This window comes from Rhincodon typus, chromosome 31, assembly GCF_021869965.1.
Source record: "Rhincodon typus isolate 14 chromosome 31, sRhiTyp1.1, whole genome shotgun sequence".
Taxonomy (NCBI): Eukaryota; Metazoa; Chordata; class Chondrichthyes; order Orectolobiformes; family Rhincodontidae; genus Rhincodon; species Rhincodon typus.
The window spans coordinates 34,279,722-34,292,833 of record NC_063362.1 but is presented as its reverse complement, the minus strand read 5'-3'; the positions used below and the strand labels follow the sequence as shown (position 1 = coordinate 34,292,833).

General features: G+C 41.8%; 1 protein-coding gene across 1 annotated transcript in view; it reads right to left on the bottom strand.

Annotated features, from left to right (window-relative positions):
• The window catches only part of hspg2 (heparan sulfate proteoglycan 2), a 523,628-nt gene that overhangs the window by 38,227 nt on the left and 472,289 nt on the right, over nt 1-13,112 (bottom strand). The window contains exons 34-38 of the mRNA XM_048614908.1: nt 11,325-11,433; nt 7,658-7,756; nt 6,822-7,043; nt 5,145-5,389; nt 3,174-3,345 (exon numbers count right to left, since the gene is read on the bottom strand). Of these exons, the coding sequence (XP_048470865.1) occupies nt 3,174-3,345; nt 5,145-5,389; nt 6,822-7,043; nt 7,658-7,756; nt 11,325-11,433 (847 nt within the window). The remainder of the gene's footprint in view (nt 1-3,173; nt 3,346-5,144; nt 5,390-6,821; nt 7,044-7,657; nt 7,757-11,324; nt 11,434-13,112) is intronic.

The window sequence follows — 13,112 nt, the reverse complement described above, 5'->3', positions numbered from 1 at the left end:
CTAAAATTGTGGATTTCCTTAGGCCTGGAATGAACAGAAGCTAGGCCGAGACTCCCCAGCTAACTTCACACAGGGCTCTTATAATTACAGAGAGTTCCACAGAGCCATTAGAAATAGTCCAACTAGTCTATCTCCTGCCACTCCCCTGTTCTACGTCCTTGTCTCTTTCTCAGTTATGTGTTTTAGTTTCCCCAATTTTCAATGCTTTCTGCCTCAACTTCTTGTGATAACCAGTTCCACATTCTAACCACTCTATGAGTAATGAGGTTTCTCCTGAATACCTTTGGATTTATTGCTGACTTTTTAAAAATTACACCACCTTGGAGGGAATTTGTTGATACTGGGGAAACAGCACTGGTTTTGCTCTCTCTACACATGTGGGAACATAATCCCCATATCTACTTTCCATGATCTCCATTAGGTCACCCCCTCAGCTTCACATGATCTGAAGTAGGCTGTTTAGCCTTTCCTGTTTAATATATCCTCTCAATTCTAGTATCCTGTTTGTCAATTTTTTTACGCTTTCTCAACTGCCAATTCATCTTTTTCTAATGATGGCGAGACCATAACAATACACGATAAAAACCGAAAAAAAACTGCAGATGCTGTAAATCAGAAACAAAAAACAAAGTTGCTGGAAAGCTCAGCAGGTCTGGCAGCATCTGTGTAGAGAGAAACAGAGTTAATGTTTTGGTTTGAGTGATTCTTTCTCAGAACAGTTCTGAGGAAGGGTCACTCGACCCAAAATGTTACCTCTGGTTTCTCTCCACAGATGCTGCCAGACCTGTTGAACTTTTCTAGCAATTTTTGTTTTTGTTTTTGTTTCTGAGAATAATACACAGTTATCCAAGTGTGGTTTAAGCAAGGCTCTACACAAGTTTAGCAATAACTTTTCTGCTCTTCAATTCGATCACTGTAGAATTGAACTCCATGGTTTGTTCTGCCTTTTCTAAAAACACCTTCACTAGCTTGTTACCTTTAGTGGTGTACCTAGCTGTATCTCTAGATTCCTTTGCTCCTGTGCCCTATTTATTTTCATTATGCGAGGAGTGTGCAACCTCCTTATTCTTTTCCTCAAAGCGTTACTCATGTCTTCCTAGCTTTTATTCCTCAGCACTAACTACACTCCCCCAATGTGGTACCATCTAAACATTTTAAAATAGGGATCATTGATGCTAATGGTGATCAACAGTGATCTGAACTGAACACTGTGGAACATCACTTCCCACCTTTTTCCCAGTCAAGAGTTCCTCTTAACCTTGACTATTTCTTTTCTGTTTTGAGGCCAGCTTGCTAGTCAGTCAGTGGGGAAACGCGGTGGCGTTGCAGTCATGCCACTTGATTATATAATCTCAAGAATCAGTCTAATGTTCTGAGCACTCTGGTACAAACCCCACCACAGCAGCTGGTGGAATTTAAATTCGATGAATGAAAAATCAGAATTGGAAGTTAATTCAAATAATGAGGACCACAAAATATACCATCAAGGATGAGGTGCCATTTAGCCTCTCGAGCATTACCTAACATTTAATAAGATCTGCAAACATCAAATCCACTTTGTGCCTACCTACAGCAATCTTTTACCTACTTGCTCAACAAGAATCCATCAATCTCTGCCTTAAAAATATTCACAGACTCTGCTTCCAGTGCCATTTCAGGAAGAAAGTTTCAAAGACTCAAGACTCTGTGATAAAAGGAAAATTCACTTCATCTCTTAATATTAACCTTAATATTAGACAGTGACTTCTAGCTCTAAGTTGTTCATTTCTTGCATAGGAAGGGGATAGGGGGATACGGATTGAAAAATGGCAGGCTTGTTTTTAGATTAATTAGGGCACGATGGTTGGCACAGGCTTGAAGGGCCAAAGGGCCTGTTCCTGCACTGTACTTTTTCATTGTTCAATTGTTCTCCCATAAGAGGAAATATTTATACATTTATATCCAAATTTATCCTGAAACTGTAATTGATAGTTGTAAAAACCTATCCCGCTCACAAATGTCCTTTTGGGAAAGAAATCTGCCATCTTTACCAAGTCTAGGTACATGTGACTCCAGACTCTTAGCAATATGGTTAACTCTTAACTCTATGAACAGACCTCTCAGTTCAAGGGCATTTCAGATTGGCAAAAAAAGCTGCCTTGTCAGTGATGCCCACATTCTATGAAGGAATAATTTTACTATGTCATTTGTCATCTCAATCCACGCGCTCTGACCTTGGTCATAAATCTATGAGATACTTAATCGGAAATCTATTAGAAATCCAATGACATTATGGCTGCCTCAGTAACCTTGTCTACACTTTGTTACATCTAGACATTTAAGAACAAGAAAGATTTGAGTGGGAATCAGTTGAGGATGGATCTGAAACAGGGTGCTGAGGTCGAGGGCAACGTCAGACCTGACTAGTCATCAACTTGCCAGCAATCCTGGATAAAACATGCATTTGATTTTAGTTGACAATCATTATCAGTAGACTCACAATTTTAACTTTGGTGCTATCAATTTTCTTTATTATTGTGCCAGGGATGTTGACGTTGCTGGCTAGGCTAGCATCTATTACTAGCATTTATTCCTCGTTGCTGTGGAGAAGGTCAATACATTAAGGTAGAAAATTTCCCTCTGATTTTGACAGCAAAGCTGTTGTACATGTGATGAAGTTTTAATACACAACACGTGATTGGAAATCTAGTCTGCTCCTGGGGAAGCAATGGTATTATCGCTAGACTATTAATCCAGAAAATCAGTTAATGTTCTGGGGACCCGGGTTTGAATCCCTTCACGGGAGGTAATGGAATTTGAATTCAATTAAGATAAAAATCTGGAATTAAGAATCCACTGATGACCATGAAACCATTGTCGGAAACACCCATCTGACACACTAATGTCCTTCACGGAAGGATGTTTGTCATCCTCACCTGATCTGGCCTACAGACTCACAGCAATGTGGTGACTCTCAAATGCCCTCTGAGATGGCCTAGCAATCCATTCAGTTCAAAGGCAGCTAAGAGCTGGTAATAAATGCTGGCTCCCCAGTGACACCCATGTCCCACAAGTGCATAAAAAAGATGTCCATCTGAGCTAGTTTAAACCTCTTTTCATTTACTGTGAGGTCATTGCCCATTAACGTTCTGGAGAATGATATACAAGGCAGCTACTTCTTCCCATGTACTTACCCTGATACTCATTAGTACAGATGCATTGGTATTCATACTCTCCAGTTACTATACACCTTCCACCGTGCAGGCACAGAGCACGGTCACATGGTGAGCTGTCGTAACACTGATCGACATCCAGGCTGTCTGTAAAGGTGTAGGAGAGATCCACCTTCTTCCCATTAATGGACACCTGGGATAATGGAAAAAGATAGAATTACGCGGAACGTACAGCAGATAAAGAGCTCATTCTGATCTACCAGTTTATTCCCCCCGATCCTCCTCCGGTCTTTCCTCATTTAACTCTACCAACATAACTATCTACTTCCTTTCTCCAAAAAGTGCTTATCGCGTCTCATCATAAAAATATCTATACTATCTGACTCATCCTGTGGTAAATACCTCCATGTTCTGGTGGTGCATTGGTGACATCATTGGACTGGTAAGCCAAAGGCCTCGGTAATGCTCTGGGGATATGGGTTCAAATCCCACCACAAAGTTCAATTAACAAACTTTGGAACTGAAAGCTAGTTTCAGTAATAGTGACCATGAAACTAACATTAATTATCGTTTGAGCCCATTATTCACTAAGGTTCATTAAAGTCCTACAGGGAAGGAAATCTGCTGTCCTAACCTGGCTTACATGCAACTCCAGTCCCACAGTAATGTAGTTGACTCTAAATCCCCCTAATGGCTGATGAGGCCTAGTGATGGTCGATAAATGCTGGTTTTGCCAGTGACACCCACATCCCCTGAATGAATAAGTAAGTTCTCACTATTCTCTGGATATCTTCTGACTTTCATCTTTGATTTAGTCGTGAATATCTGATATGAATGCCTTCTAATAACGCTGCTCTCTACAATTAAACACAATCTCTGTGTCGGGTCTGTTAAAACATGTTAAACTATTAAAGACCTCCATTAGGTCACCTCTTAGCCTCTCCCCGATAGAGAAAAGTACAGTCCATTATTCATCCTGCTCCATTAGTTCTGGCCTTGTTTTTCTGGAATGATCCCTATAACTCATTTTGCACCCTATTCACCTCATTGATATCATTTCTCTAACGATGATAACCAGAATCCTACTTTCCAATGTCCGAGTGTTATTTAACCATGTTTGAGATACGTTTAATGAAAACCTTCCTACTGTTAAGTTGCATCCTCTTGGAAATAAGTGTATAATGAAGCTTTGTGTATATGGGATAACCATTGATAAATTAATGAAACTGAGTGTTGGGTAAATGTTTCAGGATGAATGGTGGAGACAGGCAACTGCTGCCTAATGATTCTCCAAATCGAACATTATTTTTCATTGTGGAATGAAAGTTCTTTTATTTATTTGGTTCATTAAACAAAAATCAAATAATCCTGGGTCTAAAAACTAGACTACATTCGATTTGATTAATAACAGATCAGAATTCTCTATCCTCCCTCCTTTTCATCTCGCAGCGCGAGTGATAACTGACGGTGCCTTTACTTAAAACGTATATTTTCTTCACTTCACCTCGTGCAGTGTCACAGGAAATTTAAAGGCGAAGGATAACGGAGAGAGGCGACAGTCAAAAATTGAGAAGTCACCATAGTCTTACCAGACCATAAGGCTACTCATTAGACAGAGCTGACTGGTCATGATTTAACCGGAGTGTCACCACGCCTCAGGTGAGGGAAGGAGTTGAGGAGAGACTCCTTCATAGTAACCTCAGCCAGTGCAGGAATTGAACCCACACTGTTGGCATCATTCTGCATCACAAACTGGCCAGTTGAATTAGCTGAATTAACCGACCCCCCTACGCACCCCCTCAGGAATAGGCTGCTCGCACTGTGCCCTTGTAGGCAGATAACAGAGAAAAGTATGGGAGCAGTGGTCAAGTCCCTCACATCAATCCACACTGCACCCAGGAAGTAGATAATTCAGAAATGAAAGACAAAGAGGGCTTTCCTCAGTCGTTGGTGAATGGTGCTGTTGGAACTGCCTTTTCACGAAAGACTCACCTTGGTGATGCAGCCTTCAATCCCTTCTGTGACATTTACTGCTTTGGGAAGGACCTCTGAACTGGGAACACCTCCAAGGTACATAGGGCTGCGAAGGTTTAAACCTTGGCTTTTGCCTGGAGAGACTCTTCTGATCTCTTTCTCATCATCTATTTTCAGCAAACCATCCTTGTTGTGTCGATGTGCTTTCAGTCTGTGCCATTTGTTGAGAGCCACTGGTTTTGCACTCTGCAGAACAGCAAGTCCTGTGGGGGAGAAAAAGACCAAATGCAGTGGAAGGAAGATTAAGTCAATGAATTTAATAACACATGCACTTCTAGCAATGTTATGAACCTTCCCTCAGAAATATGCCCTTTAATGAAGAGCTGTAAACACAAGCAGTAGCTCTTTTTTAAAGAAAGACATGGGTCTTCTGAATAATCAGAAAATTGAGCTGTTCTCTCTTAGGCATAATGCTAATATACGGAGGGCATTTTCACAATATCTGAAGGCAACCTGCCCCACAGTTGAATGTTGGAGCAGCGTCGCTGACATGGTTTACAAATACACAGCCAGCTTTCTATTCTGTTAAACACTTGGTGGTGTTTGAAATGAGGACGTTTGCACATGTAATGTAACTCTTTCCCATTCAGACACTTAATGGTAACAATTACAGTTGCAATCTGACATGGTTACCGTCTGCACTCCACAGAGCCATAACCATGTGGCCACACATAACCCCCAGCCCGAAATTCCTACAAACGTGTAGGAATTACTACAAACGTGCAACTTGGCTTCCGCATAGCAACAACCAAAACTTGGGAATGTGGTTAACTCAATCACCCCAAGTGGTGGGCAAACATCTGTTTTTACAATCCAAAGGCTCTGCTGTGCTGCTGGCAGGTGGATATAACTCTCACCAGACCATCTGCAGCGATGCCAACAGCTGGAGGCATAGGCATTTTACGATGACATTTTCCAAACGGAATAAAGTACTTTTAAGTTAAGTGACTCCCCTCCTGGTTTCAGGAGGCCCAAAACACAATCAGGCGTTCTCATTTACCATGCGTCCCAGTAAGTCTCTGGGATGGAGGATTACCTGGAACCCCCATCACACCACAAAATAATGTCGGGTAGGAGAATGGGCATAGTTAGAACATTCACTGCTTCATGCCCTGCAGTCACACCCCAACAAACTGTAGCATAGGACGGAGTGGAAACTTTGTGGAAAGCAGGAAGATTCTGGCTTCATTGTCAACCTTTCTCCTACCATGAAGGACACAACTTGCTGTAATTCTGTCATTGTTCACCTTCCCCCAGAGGGAGGCAATCTGATAAAGGACCTGTCACAGAACCTGTCTTGACTTCCATCACATGGAAATGGAGCAGATCCTACAGAGGGCAGCCAATCCGGTGGACCAGCTTGACGCACTGGTAGGGAAACATACTCTGGTAGCGTATACACACCCCTCTACCCCCAGAATCCCCTGCTCCATTCCACAATCATTCAAAAACGTCTTTGGACTGGATAGCAGCTGCTTGGAGACAGGCAAGAAGCTTCACAAGCACACATCCCATCCCGGGACAATGCCAATGGCGCCTGGAAAGTGAAAGGGCAGCTTATTGGAGGAGCTCGGCTCACACAGGCACAGCTGCGTTCATGGAAGAAGTCCTCCATCCAGATTCAGCTTCACCCACCTGAGCCCAGGTCGTATCGGAACTCCAAATGCCCATTCAACATGGCAACCGAGATGAAGTCATTCATTTTCATCCTTTGACCACTGCTGTAGAACATCAGGCCAGTGGGTGAGTAAGGCTTAAACTCCAGCTCGATGGTCAGCTCATTGTGAATGTTGGTCAGAGGTGGATATGCCACAAAAGAGTGCCCTCCTCTGAAGGAAGGAGATGTAATTAAGACACCTGTAAGGCAACAAAAGGCAGGTAAGGACAGTCAGGTTTACCATTTTTGTATCTTACCTGGTGCTCCATAAACAAGGATCCTAGCGAAGGAGTCCAACAGAAATATCAGTCTGATTCCCAAACAATAAATTCCCAGTGAGACCACTTACAGCTCCAATACCAATGTCTTCCAACATCAAGATGGGCAATAAATATTCACCTGGTCAGTGACACCCTCATCCTGTGAAATACTTAAAAAAAAAACAAAAAAAATACGGGTGGTACTCTTCTGAGTTTGGAGGTAATGAAAATAATTGGGGCAAAGGAAAATGAGACTGGTTTGTACAGGACCTTTGCTGTACCTGATTCTTGAGGAATAGGAGTTGGCAATGATTGATAACAATGGAGTGTTTGATTCTTCTAAGTTCTCCAGCCAACACAATTTTTTAAGTGAAAAACGTAAGGTATTTTGAATCATTTTGCTTTCATTGCAGCCCTGAGGTGTCTATAATTTTGATAAATCAGCAGCATTTAAAAAAAATGTTGTGTAACTGCAGTTTATTTAGGTATGGTTAACTTATTGATCGTGTGATAAATTTCCTGACTTGTCATTCAAACTAGCAGGCAAGGCTCACCATCCATACATTTTGGCCCCTGTTTGCCGAGGTGGCATCGACAGTTATACCCAAGGCCGTCTGGTCTGTTCACACAGGTCGCGTCCGACCCACAGGCCTCTGCAAAATAAAACCATAGACAGGTCTCACCACCACACAACACTGACATCATTAAAAGCCAAAGAACTGTGGATGCTGTAAAGTAGAAACAAAAATAGGAATTGCTGGAAAAGCTCAGCAGACCTGGCAGCATCTGTGAAGAGAAATCAGCGTTAACGTTTCGGGTCTGGTGGCCCTTCCTCAGAACTGATATCATTACACTCCTTGAAACAGAAACTTCTGTCTGTTTTGCTTTTCCCTTGATCTGAACTTGATCACTGCAAAATGCTTCAGTTGAGCCACCTTACTTGCATGTCTTCTGTCAACAGCTGTACAAAGAGCCAATGGACTCACTACCTCCTCGTAAAAATTCGGTGTTTCAAATAAAAGCTTGTTTGGTGGAGAATGGAGAAAGGCCATTATTTATCAATCTACTAATAGGAAATAAACAAAACCAAACAACTGCAGATGCTGGAAATCAGAAACAAAAACAGAAAATGCTGGAGAAATTTAGCAGGTCTGGCAGCATCTGTGAGGGGAAAGCAGAGTCAACGTTTTGGGTCCAGTGACCTTTCTTCCGAGTTGCTCCGGACCTGAAAGATTAACTGTGGTTTCTCTTCTTTTCTGTTTTTGAATCTGTAATAAGGCTCTAGGGCCGAAATGTCCAAGCATTGGCAATCACACTCAGTTTGCAACTCCGTCCCTTTTTTATGTTAAAAATGAGCTTCACATTTCTGACAGGAGACTCTGAACAGGACTCCTTCAGAAATGCGGTATGTACTTTAAATCCGTCAGGTCCCTCATAGTGCAGGAAAGACAGGGGAAGTCAAACCATGCCCTCCCTTTTCCAAAGCAGCCAGTTGCTGCATACTGTGATTTAAATGCCTAGCATTACAGTCACATTGACAGTTCCTGTGAAAGGCTGTGTAGGTAAGACCAGCGAGAGGTTAGGGTGCCAGGTGGATAGAGTTCCAGGGTGCAGAGTGGGAAGGGGACTAGGTAACTGATAGCAGTGTTTAAGGGGGTCAGGAGATATTGATCTGGCAGGGGTTGGATCTCATGGGGTGAGGGTTAGGTTGTGGGACAAGATGTCGATATTTGGGTGGTGAGGAGTCTGGGTCCAGGGGGAAAGTGGGGGGCTTTTTGGGTTCAGGTCTGAAGCGTGTATGGAGTCTGGGGGAGGTGTAGCATGGAGGTGATGCATCAGTTCAATAGTTATCCATGACTTAGACCAGCTTTTTATTTGTCTGACATTTGCTGGATAAGTACTTACTTCACTGCAGTAGAATCCTCCACATTGACTGATTTAGATGGATACTTTTGGAGGGTGTCAGGCAGCAGAATTTTAAATTTCCGGGGCAACTCCTTTGGAGTCTGCTATGTTGTGGATTCTGCAGGGTTCCAATATGTAACTTTCATCTATGTAACAGAAACAACACTCTGGCCAATGAAAAACCCAGGCTCCAGTCTCTGGGATTTCTGTCAGATAGTATGCTTCAGTTCTCAGGAACTATCTTAAATAGCACTTTTGTTTTTTTACAAAACCTCTGCCCAACACAGCTTCATCCCTTCCCCAATAATCTTGGAAAAAGAACATTCATGTTCCCAAGGGGTCTCTGACCTTTGATTCACTTTCACTACAATCCGAATATCAAGGGTTGGATGAATCGAGTTCAACTCAATGCTGCAGCACAACTGGCTGGCCACTAGGTGGTGCTTTGATGATGCAGGGAAGTACTAAAGAACCTGAACATAAGAACACAAGAACTAGGAACAGGAGTGGGCCGTCCGGCCCTTCGAGCCTGCTCCGCTATTCAATAAGATCATGGCTGATCCTTTCGTGGACTCAGATCCACTTACCCGCGTTCTCACCGTATCCCTTAATTCCTTTATTGCTCAAAAAAAATCTACCTTATCTTTAAAAACGTTTACCGAAGTAGCGTCAACTACTTCACTGGGCAAGGAATTCCATAGATTAACAACCCTCTGGGTGAAGAAATTCCTTCTCAATTCAGACCTAAATCTGCTCCCTCTAATCTTGAGGCTATGCCCTCTTGTCCTAGCTTCACCTGCCAGTGGAAACATCCTCTCTACTTTATCTTATCTACTCCCTTCATAATTTTATATGTTTCTATAAGATCCCCCCTCAATCTTCTGAATTCCAATGAATATAATCCCAATCTACTCAGTCACTCCTCATAAGCCAAACCCCTCAACTCTGGAATCAACCTAGTGAACCTCCTTTGCACCCCCTCCAGTGCCAGCACATCCTTTCTCAAGTAAGGAGACCAAAACTGCACACAGTACTCCAGGTGTGGCCTCACCAGCACCTTGTACAGCTGACTAATATGGCATTTTCACATTCTCGTCACATTGAAAATAAATAATTGACTGTGAAGTTCTGTGCAAAGTGCAGTTACTACCACTCTGTAACACACACTGGCTAATGAGTGCACAGCAAGGAGACAAATAACCAGGCAATCTGCTTTGCTTTCGGTGGTTAGGGGATAAATGTTGACCATGATATCAGGAGAAATGCCCTGTGCTCAATATCAAACTTAATTAGGCTCCAGAAGCTTTGATTTAATCTCCCTTGTGAAAAATGGCATGCGAGACAATATAGCTGTTGTTTGGTACCCCATCCAGCACCTTCTATATTAACTCCTATCGCCACTGATGCTCAGTAGCAGCAGTGCATACTAACTACAAGATGAACTGCAGAAATTCACCACAGAAGAAAGGGTGAAACTAATGAGATTGACCACTTGGACCACTCTCACAGTGATGGATGCTGAAGAAATAATTTGCTATAGCTGAGTCGGGAGGGAATTTTTCTTTCTATTCATTTTGTGGGATGTGGGCGTTGCTGGCTGGCCAGCATTTCTTACCCATCCCTAGTTGCCCTTGAGAAGGTGGTGGTGAACTGCCTTCTTGAACCGCTGCATTCCTCCTGCGGTGGGTGTGGAATTGCTCTTCCAAACCCATGACCACTTACAACCAGAAGGACAAAGGCAGCAGATACAGGGGAACACCACCACCTGCAAGTTCCCCTCCAAACCACAAGCCTGACTTGGAAATATACCGCCATTCCCTCATTGGTGACCGGGTCAAAAATCCTGGAACTCGCTCCCTAAAGGCGCAGTGTCCCTGTACCCCAGGGTCAGCTGCAGTTCATGAAGACAATTCCCCACCATTCTCCAGAGTGATTCAGGATGGCTAATAAAGAGCATCTATAGGCAGCAATGCTCACATCCAATGAAAATATTAAAAAAAAATGTTCCCTTAGTATTGCACTAAAGTGTCAGCAAAGATTAAATGGTAGAGTGGGGTTTGAACTTGATGCAAGTGTACAACCATTTTGCCAAGTTGACATTCTGGGACAAAAATATTTTCTTCATCCCTTGCACAACACTCAGTTATTATAAGCAACATTTCTTCCAGCTGTTCAATTTAAATTATTTTGAAAGAGATGAGAAATGAAGCATCAATTTTAGGTTTCCTTTTCTCACAGTCAGAAGAAACTAGCTAAATATTATCCTTTATATACTACGATCAGCAGATCGCGCTGTGATTCTAAACACACACTTACCTGGGTGACAGTGCAGAGCTAATGAATGTTCGCAGTTACTCCCGGTATATCCCTTCCTACAGTGACATGCATAGCTGCCAGTCTCAGAGTCAATACATTGACCTCCATTCTAAAAGACAGAACATCAGACGCTTCACTAAATAAGTGATAAATCTCCAATACTGACATCAACCTGTAAAAATAATGATTGATTAGCTGTCGTGACATTATTCGTTAATGCTCATCAATGAGAAATGTCAGTTGGAACACAAGGGTGAATTAGGTGCTACATTCTGACCACATATTTATAAATAGAATTAGGTTTTATTGTCACGTGTACTCAAGTACAGAAGTACAGCAGTACAGTGAAAGCTGTATAATGTTGCCACACATGGCGCCATCTTAAATACAAGGTACTGAGGTACAAATCTTAAGTAATAAAATAGATTAGGTACAAAAATAGAGATATGAGGAAAAAAAACTAAAAGTTCTACATTACAGTTCTTCATAGTATAACTTTGGAAAATAAATAAGTTAAAAGATAAACATTACAGTCCTTCTATAGCCTGCTGTCATTCCACACTGATTTTATAATTGCATTAACTTTGACTTAGCATCAAAATGATTACAAGTGCACAAAATTGCTCGTGCATTCAACGTTCTTAGTTATACACACTGGTGAATGATTTGAGACCAATCAGTCAGGATGCTTGTCAGGACAGATTTTGAAGAACCACATATCTTGCACCTCTAAATGACAGAGTCAGACTGACAACCTCAGGGTCATGACTGTATATTTTGCAATCCACAAGGCATCACAGTTATGTGGGACATGCAGAATAGGCCAAAGTGTCTTTACCTGTCTATCACTGTTTATTTACTTGCCTTTATAAAATCAGAAACACCCCACCTGGAGTGTAAGGAACTAGTTTACTGGAAGAAGGAAAATTCCCTACAGACATTCTTTCACTCCATTAAGGTTTATCTTCACAGAAAAGACACTGAGCCTTTGAGAAATGGACAATCAATTGCCTTTGTTTTTTTGTTTTGAACTGGCAAACCTTTGAGTTTTTCAGCTTTGAAATGAAGCACCAGCAAAGTGATCATGTGGTGATGTGAAAATGGAATGGGAAAGATGCATCCAAAATGTTCCTTTCAATTTACAGAAGGTGCAAAGGAATAACGGGTCTAACTAGTGAAACTGATCACTTGGAATGGACTCTCAGAATGACAGATACAAGATTCCTACAAATGTTGAAGAAATAATTTGATATAGCCAAGTGGGGGAGGGTGTGTGAAATTGCTCTGAATGGATCTATTAAGGTGGATGGTTTCACAGGTGGGAAAACCATTCAGCCCATCCGATCTATATGTAGCTGGTAAATTTTTGAGGCATTTGTTTGACCGATGTAGACTTTGACCGGAGTAACACTGATGATTTTTTTCAGGGATTATGAAGAATTAAAAATCAAACTGCCTTACTTTCTAACCAATTAGAATCTCTTTCACGTCACCTGTCACGTATCTGTTTCATCTGCGAAAAATCTTTAAATATGGGACCGCCAATGATTTCCTCCAATTTTAACAATAATTAACTCAAAACAAAGACACGGTCCATAATGTGTTACTTTCCTGATTCAGTGACTTATTATGTTAACTGACTAAATTTTAATGCTTATGATCCCATCCATGGAAAAACATCTTTCTTCAGAAGTCTAACCTCTTAGAATTCTAGTCTATAGAATAAAGCTCTTGTCCATGGCTTATCTGCTGTGCAAAAGTCAGCCATATGATGCCAAGGTTACAAAG